Genomic DNA, 12,389 nt, shown 5'->3' with positions numbered 1-12,389 from the left:
AGCCGTGTGTCCACTTGTGTGCAGGGGACGATACCTCTGTCTGTCCTCATGCCCTCTGTGAATTTTGATCACATTTCATTTTTTCCACTTATGAAAAAAAGTGCTAACGTGTCCTTCCCAGAGAGAGCGTAATTCCGAGACAAGACTGTGACAATCTTTTGGGCTGATCCTTGACTGCTTTTGCAAGCACAAGGAGACAGCGCTGGCCTCTGACTCTGCTTCTCCGTGTCCCTCCTCTACCTCTCCCGGCTCCGCGATGCCGCCGCCCATCTCGTCCACCCCAGTGTCTCCTGCGCCCACTCTCCTTTCTCCACACTTTTGCAGAAAAAGAAAAAACTACCGACAAGAACAGTCGCCCTCTCGGCCCCTCTGGAGACTTGGTCAGCTGTATATAACCCGGCGCTGTGTCCCGCTGCTCCTCGGGGGTGTTCCCTCGGACGCCCCTGCTCAATTCCCTGGCGAGCCCACGGAGGACATGAAGGAACAGGACATTCTCGCCTGCAGCCCACAGGAGAACAAACAGCAGACACGGCCCGCGAGCTGCCGTGCCCGGCGTCGCTGTAAGAAGTTCCCAGGACTGGAGTGCAATACGGGGAGTGACCAGCTACTGAACCCGGGGCTCCCGGGGGCCCCGCCGAGAGGCGAGGAGTCAATGGTGTGCGTTAATGTGAATGTATATAGTCCCTGCAGAGGTCCAAATAATGATATTCATGATGATGATAATAAAGAAGATGTTTGCCAAATAAAAAAGAGAAACCTTGGAAATATGTAAACTTTAGAAAATAGATTTTCAAAGAAATCTGAACTGTGCTCCTATGGAGAGCAGTGGGTTTGTTTGATGGCTGTCGTTTTTTCAGAGTTGTAAGAATTCATTCTCTGAGTATTAAAAGGAAGGATCCCAACCGGCTGCCACAGACCAGGTGCCGTCCCGAACCACCACGCCTGACACCGGAAACCTAATTCTGAAAGTCGAGATAGCTTTCTCTTACCCTCCAGAAAGTTCCCTGGCTACAGCCACCACCTCCATTGCCCAATGCTGCGGGTCCATCAGCCTCTCAGAGGTTTGCTTCTGTGGGTTTCAGGAAAGCAAGGGCCAGTCTGGATCTGGGCTCCCCAGGAGACGGCGGAGCCGCCTGACCTGCCTCCAGCCTGCTGTCTTTTTCTCGCGCCAGCGTTGAACCTGTTAACACGGCGTTTTCGTACGCACAGTGAATTGACCCGTGCCCCCTTGGAGGGGGGCGCTCTTGGACTGTCCCACGAGGTGGTGCTGGTGAACGGGTGGCTCCACCGGGGGTCTGGGCCCCTGAGGACTCGTGTCCCTGACGTCAGGACTTAGGGGGCCTTCCGGTCTGCGGCGAGTGGTGGAGGAGCCCTCACCTGGAAACCCGCTGGTTTGCTTTGCTGGCCTCTGTGTCCCTTCCCCTCGCAGGGTCCCCCTTTGGGGACAAGCAGGCATGCCAGGGACGGTAGCGTGTTGGCCAGCTGGTGGCATCCTGGCCAGACCAGCTTCCAAGGCCGGACCACAGGCTGAGGGTCCAAGGTGGGGCGGCCCCTCCCACTCCAGCTGTTGGGAAGAGCTGGCCCTCAAGCCAACTATAGAAGTCTGTCTTCCCAGTGTGGTTCCACATCCACAGCCCCTACGCCAAGACGCGGCGCTGACAGGCACTGCAGAAACCTGCGTGAGGGGTGGCCACAGGCCGACCGGTGGAGCCCCTGCAGGCCGAGAGTGTCCTCGGGATCGGGATGGCAGTTGGCGGCGGGGGGCTTCCAGTGAGGAAGCCAAAGCCCAGAGTGGGTGGGAGGGGGGTGTCCTGGTGCGCTGTGTCAACCGATGCCGGCAGGTGTGGCTGGCTCAGACAAGCAGGTGGCTCCTCCTGCCCAGGGAGGCCTGGGGGGCGCTGGGGCTCCCTTCCAGGCTCTGGGAGCTGGCGTTTCTGTCGGTCACTGTGCTCAGGCCTCATCTGGCCAAAGACTTCACAGCAGAACCAAACAGGGAATCAATAGCTTTGGGGAGGGGAGGGGCGGGCAGAACTCTTGCATCAGGAGTTGGATGGTGGCAACAAACAGCAAGGGTTTCCCCTGCTGTCTGCACCTGGAGCACCTGCCTTTCTCATGCAAGGAGGGGATCCAGACAGAAGGGGCTCTAGCCGCCTGCTCTTAGCTCCGAGGCCGTCCTGCCCTGCTACCTCCTGAGCTTACAGACCGCTGACCAGCACTGCAGCGTGTGAGGGTCTCCTCCCCGCGGGCCACCGCCAGCATCAGACACACAGGTGACCCAAAAGCTCTGTGAGACGTGGCTGCTCGCAGAGCCTCCCTCCCCCAGATTCTGAGGCCAAAGCTACAGCAGGAAGGCAAAGTGAGGCAGGTGGGCAGGGCGGCAGGCAGAGCACCCCAGCCCACAGGGCCAAGCCAGGGATGATGGACGGACAGGGGACAGCAGGACAGATGCTGGCACCCAGGCCCTCTCTTTCACCCCCATGTAGAAAGCCCCCTGGTGTGTGACTCCTCGACCTTTCCCACCCCCTCGCCGCTCGTTTCCCATCCTGCCCTGGACCCGCACTGGGTTTTCTTTTAGGACGTCTTGCCACCCCCAGGTGGTATCTGGGGGTGTTCTGTTGACCCCCCACTGAGACAAAGGCAAACACCAGGGCATCCACACACAGACAGGCTGGCACAGCCCCAACCCCATATGAACAGAGAGGGTCCCAACACCACGGCTCACCATGACCAAAAGGAGGCCTTGGGTGTTACCAGGGGGCAAAGAGGAAAGCTAGAGAAAGCCTCAGGGGTCCGGGAGGGTAATGGTCATAGGACAAGAGGAGCCAGCCCATCAGGAAGGGGCTGCCCTGTGGGCTCGATGGGTGGGGGTCACTCATCGGGACCCGAGAGGTTGAGTGGTGGAGGGAGACGGATGGAAGAAGGGCAAGGGGCTGTTGGTTTTGGCTTCACCCCAACAACTTGGTGGAGAGAGATCAGGACAGGCCCTAACTTTCTCCTGTTTGCTAATTTTTCCAAATATATCCTCAAAATGACACCAAAGCCCCATCTCTGGCATCTACCCATCCTGTCTGACCCAGCCCACTCTAGCCAGCATGTCTGGGCATTAATCTGCCCTTTCCCTCAACCAACCTACAGTTATTCATTGATTCTTTTCTTTCATCAGTTCATCCTTCTGATTAATCCAGTCATCCATCAGTCCATCCATCCATCCACCCACTGACTCACCCATCCATGTGTCAACTCATCCATCCATCAGTCCATCCATCCACCCACTGACTCACCCATCCATGTGTCAACTCATCCATCCATCAGTCCATCCATCCACCCATCCATCCATCCATCCGTCCACCCATCCGTCCATCCATTACTTTATCCCAACTATCACTTGATCCCATCCGCCTCCACCCATTCTTTCGCCCATCCACCTGTCTCTCCACCATTCACCCCTATACATGCCACACATGTGTCTGCCCATCCATTCTCCAATCTAACACACCCAGCCACACCTCAGTCCATCACCCCATCCACTTCTCCATCCACTGAACCCAGAGTAGCACCACCAACTCCTTCGATGTCGAAAGCTGCAAGGGTGCTTTGGACCCTCCTGTGACCTCAACTGCCCCATAGGAAACTGCCTGTGGGCACAGCCACCCCCTCCCAGCCATTGGTCCCCGCCTGCTCCAGGCATTGTGGGCAGATTGGACCAATGTCCTAGCAACAGCTCCGGCCAGTCTGGGCCCGCCTGGCAAGTGTGGTGGCCTTGGGCCAGGAGTGCGCATTGGGAGGCAGCCTGCACACCTGCTCAGGGGCCCTATGACCGGGGCCACCAGTCAGGGTGAGCACATTCCCTGGCAAGGCCCTGACATTGCAAGGCGGGGCTGCCCTCTCCTCCCCTTGTCTCCAGGTCACTGCCCGGAGGAGGTGTCCCCAGGAAAGCAGGGAGGGGAGAAGGAACCCAGTTCTGGCCTCGCCCCAGACCCCAGCGCTCCTGCAGCCCTGCTTCCTGGGGCTTGCTCTGCCTCACTCCCACTCCCACCTTCCATCCTGGGGCCCCAGGAGGCTGGAGATGAGCCTTCAGAGCTCTGCAGAGACAGAAACAGACCCTGCCCAGCTGCATTCTGCCGATGGTGATGGGTGTCCTCTGGGACCCTGGAGGCCCAGCACAAGCCCCCAGTGGCTGCTCCCACCTGCCTCCAGGCTCCCAAGCCACACAGGGCATTTTCCAGAATGGGGCTGGGAGCAAGGCTCCCCGATTATGGTCCTGCTGGCAGGAGAGGAAGAAGAGAAAGAAAGCAGAGGGGATGCAAGGAGAGCTGGGCTTGGGGGACGTCTGCTCCTCTGGACGCCTCACAGATAAGGCCTGGGGAGCTGGAGTCTGTGACAGCACCCTGCACTGGTGACCACAGTCCCAGAAAACTCCATCTTGCATGTTTTTATTCCTTTCATTTCAATTCAGCTGGCCCCTGGAGTGCCACCCAAAGACCCCTTGTAGCAGTAACACAACATCGGAACTCAGATTGGAATCTGGTTTTTAAGCATTAGGAGGAAGGCACTAGGTGGCCTTGCTCCCCATGGACAGGGGCCCAGCCAGGCTGGCTCCAGTTCACCACTGGGTCCTCTGCAGGCCGAGGGGCCGGGCCGTGGGGACAGGGCCGAGCACAGCCTGTGGGGAACGGCTGGCTGTCCCCTTCCTCTCTAGTCTTCTTTTTTTTCAATTCCCCAAAAGGAGCTGGCCCGAGAGCACTGGGTGGGTTTCCCGCCGCGGCTTCTCGGCGCCGTCTAGGACCCATGGTGCGCATCCCCTCGCGCGTCCCGATGTACGCTCTGTCTGACCTGAGCGCTGTGAGATGTCGCACCAGGTCTCGTCGGTTCTCTCTGTGTCGTGTAATAAAGCCAGCGTTTGCCATCGCGGACTCTGCCTCTCCTTGGGTTCCTGGCGACTCCGGCTAAGCTCCAGTTCACACTCTTATTCACCCACGACCTGCTGCAGGCCTTCTTGGTGCCGGGCAGGAGAGACAAGGCCCTGCCGCACGGGGGTGGACAGACAGACGTGGAGCATGGGTTGGGGTGTGAAGGGACAGAGGCAGCTGACCCCCTGGCTCAGTCCACCCACAGCCTCCTGTGTGCTTGCACGTGGGGTGAACTTTTGAAGGTTGTGTCCTCAAGGTGATCTGGATGACCTTAGACCCCAGACGACAACCATGGCTTCAAGGGCGCCAAGCCCCACTGCCTGTGGCAGTGCTGGCACCTCCCAAGAGACCCTCAGGGTGGACAGGGGACCTTGGACACTGAGGGAAGGGACACCTCGACCCCGAGGAGCCAGAGTGTCGTAGCCGTGGTGTCCTGGTTCCCAGGGCCAGTCCCATCCAGAGTCAGGTGCCCAGGACTCGGCGCTCCCAGGAGGAAGTGGTGTTATTAATACTCGGGCCCAGGCTTGGAACATGCTGTATTTTGAAAGGCGTCATTGGAAAGACCAGCGTGGGGGCGAGCCTGTCCACACACCAGGCGGCTGGCAGGAGCCCCAGCTGGGCCTGGTGTGTCAGCAATCTCAGCAGAGAGCAGGTGACAACGTTTTTCCATTGCAGAGGTCTGAGCTCGGAGGAGGCTGGCCGGGGCCAGGCCTGAGTCCAGCCAGCTCTTGGCTCGGACACAGCCACAGGGTGTCCTGGCTCCCATGTGGAGGCAGATGGAAGGGCCCAGGCCAGAAGCCCCCTGTGGCCTCAGAGCCACAGGGAGGAGAGACCTGCCTGCCTCATGTTATAGGAGAAAGGCAGTGGCTGCATGTCCACCCTCGTGCAGCCAGCCCGAGGCCAAGGCCCTGTCCTCAGTGCAGACGTGGACGCTGCCCTTGAAGCCCTCTGGCCTGCCAGGGGAGACCTGGGGACATGTAATTCACAGAGGACAGACAGAGGGCGAGGCCTGGGTGCCACAGCCACAAGAGGGAGCAGGAGGAATCAGGGAGTCTTCCTGGAAGCAGCGGCACAGTGGCAACAGTGCCCCCTGGGGTTGCACACATGTAAGTGCGTGTGGCTGTATGGGGACGGGGAAGGGGACGGGGAAGGGGACGTGTTCTGAGGACCCGCATTTGAGGAGGGCGGCAGCTGGGAGGCCATGCGCACAGGCCCACAGCCGACTCAGGGCAGGTCTCCCTTCTCCCAGGCCGCAAGACTGTGCCCAGGATGGCCCTCCCTCGGGGGCGCAGGGGCACGGTGCAGTCCCCAGTCCCGCCTCTGTGAAGGCGAGAACACAACTGGGCAGAGGGAGGGAGTCGGCCGAGCGGCAGCACAGGTGTCCCCTGACCCTCAGCCCGGGGCGGGGAATGGCTGCCCAGCTCCACTCCCAATTCCAAATTCCCAGGAAAGAGACCCCAATGGGCCCAAATTGGACTTGCCAGCTGTGGCCTTGGAGGGTGGGCAGTCACGCCCAGAGGGTCCCCCACAAACCGTCAGGAGGACGGAACAGGCACTGCAGGAGCTCCAGCAAGACTGAGCCAGGGCCAGCCCAGGACAGATGGAGGAGACCAGGGCACACAGGGACACAGGCCAGCGCCGCCCTCAAGGGGCGAGAAGAGGGGAGCAGAGGCCGACAGCAGAAGCAGGAGACTTTACAAAATTCACCTTCAGGCCCCCAGACGATCACCGGAGCTCCCCGTAATTCAACCACTGTGCCTGTGGCCAGGGCAGGATTACGGCCATATTTAACTGGCTCCACCTAAAAGCGGGTCCAGAGTTGGGTGGAGGAGGGGAGGGTCCATAGGGAATCGGTGGGAGGTCAGGAGGAGTGACAGAAGTGGCTGTCTCTCCTCCGGGCCCAGGACCCCACCCTGGACCAGCCCACCGGGCTCTGACTCCTGTGGTACATGTCCTGCCATCACTCCTCGGGCCTCTGCTCAAGCTGCCCCCTCCACCCAAGCTGTGCGCACCCAGCCTCTGCCTGACCCAGTCCATCAAGGCCGGCTCAAAGACCACCACCTCCAGGAAGCCTGCACTGACAGCTGTGCCCTCCTTCCCTCTTGTACACGCTCGGGTAATTCGCTTACGCCCATGTCATCCTAACTGTGGCCCACCACTGAGGTCTAACCCTGAGTGGAGACCCCAGTGGGCTTCCCAGGCTGCCACCGCCCCCAGCTCAGGCGTTGTGGCCAGTGTGGCGGGGCTAATGCAGGGGGAGGCCCTCCCAAGCTCCACCCGAGCTGCGCTCCTTTCTCCGCACGGAGAGTCCTGGAAGAAGGGCCAGGGGCAGGGACCAGGGCCTTTTATGCCTCAGGGCCCAGGAGCCAGGGCTGGAAGCTTGGCCCCAGCCCAGAGGGAGCTCTTCAGCGCTCTATTGGGAGCAGCTGGCCTGGGGGAGGGCTTAAAGCCCCGGGAAGGCGCGGGCAGGTGCTGGAGTGGAGGAGCAGCGGAGGCCTCGAGTGCCCTCTCCTTGTCCCGTCCACCATGTGGCCCTTCCTCAGCCGCACACTCTTCCCGCCCCCCACCGAGGCCTGGCTCCAGAGGGCTTCCTCCGACCCTGAGGCCCAGGGCTGGGGGGCCTGGAGCAGGACCGAGAAGTCCTCTCTGGGGCCAGGGGGTGAGGAGCGGGAGGCCAAGGAAGCTGACGAAGAGGCAGGCTTCCTGCTGTCTCTCTTGGAGAGGGAGGACCTGGCCGAGTGCCCGGTACATGACCAGGTAGCAGCCATGCGGAGCACCCAGCAGAGGCAGGCCAGGGATCCCAGGGGCCCCGTGCATGGGAGGCAGGGGACCCTGAGGACAGGCAGGGTCGGGGCCTCCCTCAAGAGGAGCCTGGGGGCTGTCCTCCCTCCGGGCTCATCCTGGGGTCATGTGCCGGCAGGAGCTGGAGGCCATCAAACTGAAACTGTGGGCCATGGAGCAGGCCCAGGGGCCGGAGCAGCCCAGGGCGCAGGCCCAGGCCGGGGAAGAGGCGGGCATGGGGACCACGCTGGCCGGGCAGCTGCTGAGCCCCAAGACAGGTAGGAGCCAGCGGGCCAGGCCGACCCCTTCCCTGTGCGACCGGCCCCCCGAGTCCTTGGGCACGTGGCTCTGAGCACCCTTTCCTCTAAATCGGGATGGGCTGTGGGCGGCTGCAGGAAAAGCGCCGGATCCCAGGGAGAATCGGGGTTTCCACCAGCATTGGCTCCCCCAAGAGCCTGGGGGACCCTCTCCCCCGAGGAGTGAAGTGAGGAAGGAGCCACAAACAGGAGGTTCCTGCCCTTAGCAGCCACACGGAGACCCCCTCACCCTTGACCCCCCAGTCCTGAGGCTACTCTCTCTGCAGGCTGCCCAAGCCCCGGGACCCCCACGGAGAAGGTGCAGGCGGACCACAGATCCATCTACGTGGGCAACGTGAGTGCGGGAGGGGAGCGAGCTGGGATCCCTTCAATGAGCACTCTGGGTCTGGCGGCTCCGCCTGGCCCTGCGGATTGAAGGAGGGGACACATTCAGGGTGGCACACAGGCCCCGGAGGGAGAGGAGGAGGAGGGGGTCTGATGCGGGTGGTCCCCAAGAGGGGCCGAGCCTGTGTCCTCAGGCGTTCTGATTTCCCAACATGAGCTGGGATTCTGGATTTCTGCATGAAATCTCCCAGTTAGCCAACTGTTGGCAACAAATTCCTCTTTAAAAAGTCACACACTCTTTGCACAGGCCAAAGAAACATGGGGGGCCCCCTAACACGTGGGGAGTGGTCATCTTGGTCTCCAGTCCACCTTGTCAGGCCTCCACCCGAGGCCTCTGCCCCCAACCCTGGGCACAATAGACGGCTCTCTAAGAAAACGGGCTGCAGGAGACCGCGGGAGGGCGAGGCCACTGCAGGGCCCCCACGCCAGGCCGTGCCCGTGTCAGGTGGACTACGGCGGCACGGCGGAGGAGCTGGAGGCCTACTTCAACCAGTGCGGGGAGATCCGCCGGGTCACCATCCTGTGCGACAAGTTCTCTGGACACCCCAAGGGGTCAGTGCGGGGCCCAGGGAGGGGGCTGGGTGCCCAGGGTGCTGCCGAGGATGGGTGACCCAGGGTGAGCCCTCACCTGCCCCCACCCCCACCCCCACCCCCACCCCAGTTATGCCTACATAGAGTTTGCCACCGAGAGCGCAGCCCAGACCGCTGTGGAGCTGGACGAGAGCATCTTCCGAGGCCGGGTCATCAAGGTGCGTGCCCCCACGAGTCACCGCGCACCTTGGGGAGCTGGGGGTGTGGGCTCTGCTCTGAGCTTCTCTACGTTAACCCATTACCCCCCAAGGGGTCAGAAAGAGCAGGCACAAGGAGGCCGAGGCACTTCCCCATGACACAGCTGCCCCGGCCTGCCGCTTAGCCAGTCTCATCTTCAGTCTCCGAGCATCTCTGGGCACATCCGCTGGGCGGCAGGGGCAGGGTGGGCGGGGGCCCGTCAGACCCCAGCAGGTTTGGCCCAGGTGTGGTACTGGGGAGGCTCCCCTGCTGAGCCAGACCCCCCACACACACCACATAGGGGGAGATGTCGGCTTGACAGGGGCATGGCACCAGACCACAGCTTGTGGCTGGACAGTTTGGGCCTAAACAGGGATCTTGAGAAGGTCTGGAACGGGTTAAGGTCTGATTCCTCAGATGGCTCCATGCCCTGGAGTCTCAAGGGCCTGGTGAGCACTGGGGTCTGTGCATATCTGCCTGTGAGCCTCCAGGAGAGAAAGCTAGGAAGGCTTCCTGGAGGCAAGTTTAGCCAAGATGGGATACAAGAATAGGGGTCTCAGACGGGCTCAGCCTTTGGTTCCAGGTGCTACCCAAAAGGACCAACTTACCAGGGATCAGCTCCACGGACCGCGGGGGTCTGCGGGGACACCCAGGTGCTAGGGGAGAAGCCCTCCCCCACAGCAGCCTCCAGGGCGGAACCCGCTTCAGGCCACGGGGGCGGGGCCGGTGAGTGGGGGCGGGGCCCGGGAGGGCGGGGGACCGGGGGGGCGGGGCCCGGGGAGGGCGCTCACCTCCCCTTCCTGCCTCTGTCCGCGCAGGTGCCTTGCAAGATGCTCGCCATGGTATTCACCATATTGAAGAGATGACCGGACTCAGACTGGGGCTGGCTCAGGAGTAACCACCAGTCGCCACGTGGGACCATTTATGCCAGAGGGCCGGGTCTGGGGTGCTGTGGGGGTCATAGGGCAGGCTGGCAGGACGGATGGCAGGGAAGCAGGGGCTCAGCGGAGAGCTGGTGGGCGTCCAGAAAAACCGCCCCTGACCCTCCTCTGGGTGGGAGGACAGCCCACCAGGGCCTCGCTGGGCTGAGGCCACAGAGGTGAGAAGCAGGGCACGCGGTGTGCCTGGCATGGGAGTGCTACTCGGCCGTTGGAGAGCACTGGGCAAAGCTCCAGGCAGGTGAAGCCCAGGCAGCAGAGTCAGCTCGGGTTGGGATACTTGGGGTTCTTGGACTCTCTCATTTTAAAGAAAAACAGAAACGTGTGTCTTAATGGTAAAGCATAAATTATTAAATTTGAATAATTTTTAAAAGCACGTGACAACGGACCTCTCCTTTATTCTCTTCTCTTGGACACCTGTCCAGTCTGTGCTTCTCAGGTGGGACTCCACAAAAAGGCAGGTGTAGGAGTGAGGCTGTGGGTCCCAGGGCCGGCTGGACCCCACTTCACTGCTGACAGCCAACGGGCAGCGTTGGGGTTTGCGGTGTAACCGCCAGCTCCTGGCTACAGGGGAAGCATAGCTAACCGCGTCTTCACTCCAGGTTTGGCAGCCTCCAGGGCACACGCTCCCCCATAGCGAGTGACAGACACCTGCCTCTGTGTGTCCTCCCCTGTGAGTTGCTGGGGGTGGGGGGCAGGGCACACCTCATCACCTGGGACAGGCCTGGCCCTCGTCAAGGGTTCAGGGAGCAGAAGGGGAGCTTCCACGCTGGGCGCCCTGCTGGCCCCTGGAGCCAACTTGCCCACTTTCTGCCAGGAGGTGTACAATGTCCTTTAGTGCACACACACTTGGTTCTGGCGTTAAATCACTAACAGACCTGTCTTGGCCTTTCTACTGCCACTCTCTTCACCTTGCTGTGCTTATTTACCAGTCCCTTAAGCCACGAACAGCTGCTCTGTGCTTCAGTCCATGGTGGTGGTCCGTCCCCAGTCCCCTTCTCCAGCACTGGCAAAGACAGCATTCTCTGGGTGGGGGGCAGCCGCCTCTGCACTCTCCACCCACGTGCGTCTCTGACTTCCTCCCTCAGGCCGGGTCCACACTCCCCTTGTGATCTGGGGTCAACGTTGGCCCTTGTAGTGGGGTAAATAATGGCCCTGCCCAAAAAATATGTCCACATCCTAATCTCCAGGACCTGTGAACGTGGCCTTATCTGGAAAAGAGGTCTTTGTGACGTAGTTAAGAGAAAGAGCTCGGGATGAGAGCATCCTGGATCATCTGGGCCCTAAATCCAATGCCATACACTGGATGTGAGAGCACACACAGAGATGTGCAGGCAGAGGTGGAGTGGCGTGTCTACAAGCCAAGGAAATGCGAGGATTGCTGGCAGCCGTAAGCAGCTGGCGAGCTGTAGGACGGACCCTCCTGAAGGAGCCAGCCCTGCGGACACCTTCATTTCTGGCTCTGGCCTCCAGACCACGAGGGAGCAAATTGCTGCTGCTTTAGCTGCCTGGTGAGGGGGTAGGAGATGTCGCGTCGGGGAACCCTCCAAGGCTGCCAGGTGGCTCAGGGTGGAGCCGTGCATGGCCTGACCATTCGCAGGTGGGGGCTGCAGAAGGGGCACGCGCCAGGACGCACGGCCCTGAGCTGCAGTTCGCCAGCACCACGCAGACGGCACCACCTCCGCCACTCGGCACTGCGGGCCGTTCCCCTTCCTGGTCTTGATGTGGTCCCCGTGCCATGGCTCTCCTGTGCAGTGCCCAGCAATCTTCTACCCCGAGTAGGTGCTTCTTTTTTGGAAGTGTTTTCTTGATCCCTTGTTTGGCCACTGTGAGGAGTGGGCCCGGGAGGCCATCCTTTCCTGTGGGTCTCAGGCCTGAGCAGGCCGAGGCAGGGGGAAGACCGAGAGCATTCCTGGATGTGGCTGCCACGTGGGTGCTGAGGGCTCCCCAGTGAGCCTCGGAGCAGACCCGCACAGGCCGAGACACACAGGCTCCCCTTGCCCCTGCTGCTCTGGGGCAGGAGGAAGGGGAGAGAGTGGCGCTGATGCCCGAGGGAAGACACTGCTGACAGTGCACTTCAGAAGTCTCCTGGAGCAACAGCCAAGGGCTGACTAGGAGCTGCACCGACAGGGCTGCCGCGGAGGGATGGGCCTGGGGGCCAGGGGGCCAGGCAGATGGCCCTCAGTGAGGCCAACCTCACGGTATAGAGATGCGAAAAGATACCATGAAACTGCCCCCTGATGGTTGTGTTGGCAGAACAAAGGCTAGCAGGTTACTTCTAACCCTTGATT

At 61.2% G+C, this 12,389-nt stretch overlaps 1 protein-coding gene across 1 annotated transcript; it reads left to right on the top strand.

Annotated features, from left to right (window-relative positions):
- Positions 1 to 256: 256 nt before the first annotated feature.
- PABPN1L (PABPN1 like, cytoplasmic) lies at positions 257 to 10,466 on the top strand. The gene is made up of 8 exons (XM_070500615.1): positions 257 to 655; positions 6,895 to 7,026; positions 7,831 to 7,969; positions 8,275 to 8,342; positions 8,838 to 8,944; positions 9,054 to 9,141; positions 9,744 to 9,886; positions 9,979 to 10,466. The coding sequence occupies exons 1-8, from the start codon at positions 257 to 259 to the stop codon at positions 10,016 to 10,018; spliced, it is 1,116 nt and encodes a 371-aa protein (XP_070356716.1). The 3' UTR covers positions 10,019 to 10,466.
- Positions 10,467 to 12,389: the final 1,923 nt, after the last annotated feature.

Source organism: Equus asinus, chromosome 28, assembly GCF_041296235.1.
Source record: "Equus asinus isolate D_3611 breed Donkey chromosome 28, EquAss-T2T_v2, whole genome shotgun sequence".
Taxonomy (NCBI): domain Eukaryota; kingdom Metazoa; phylum Chordata; class Mammalia; order Perissodactyla; family Equidae; genus Equus; species Equus asinus.
Note: the sequence above shows the minus strand (reverse complement) of the source record. Positions and strands in the feature narration are given on the sequence as shown.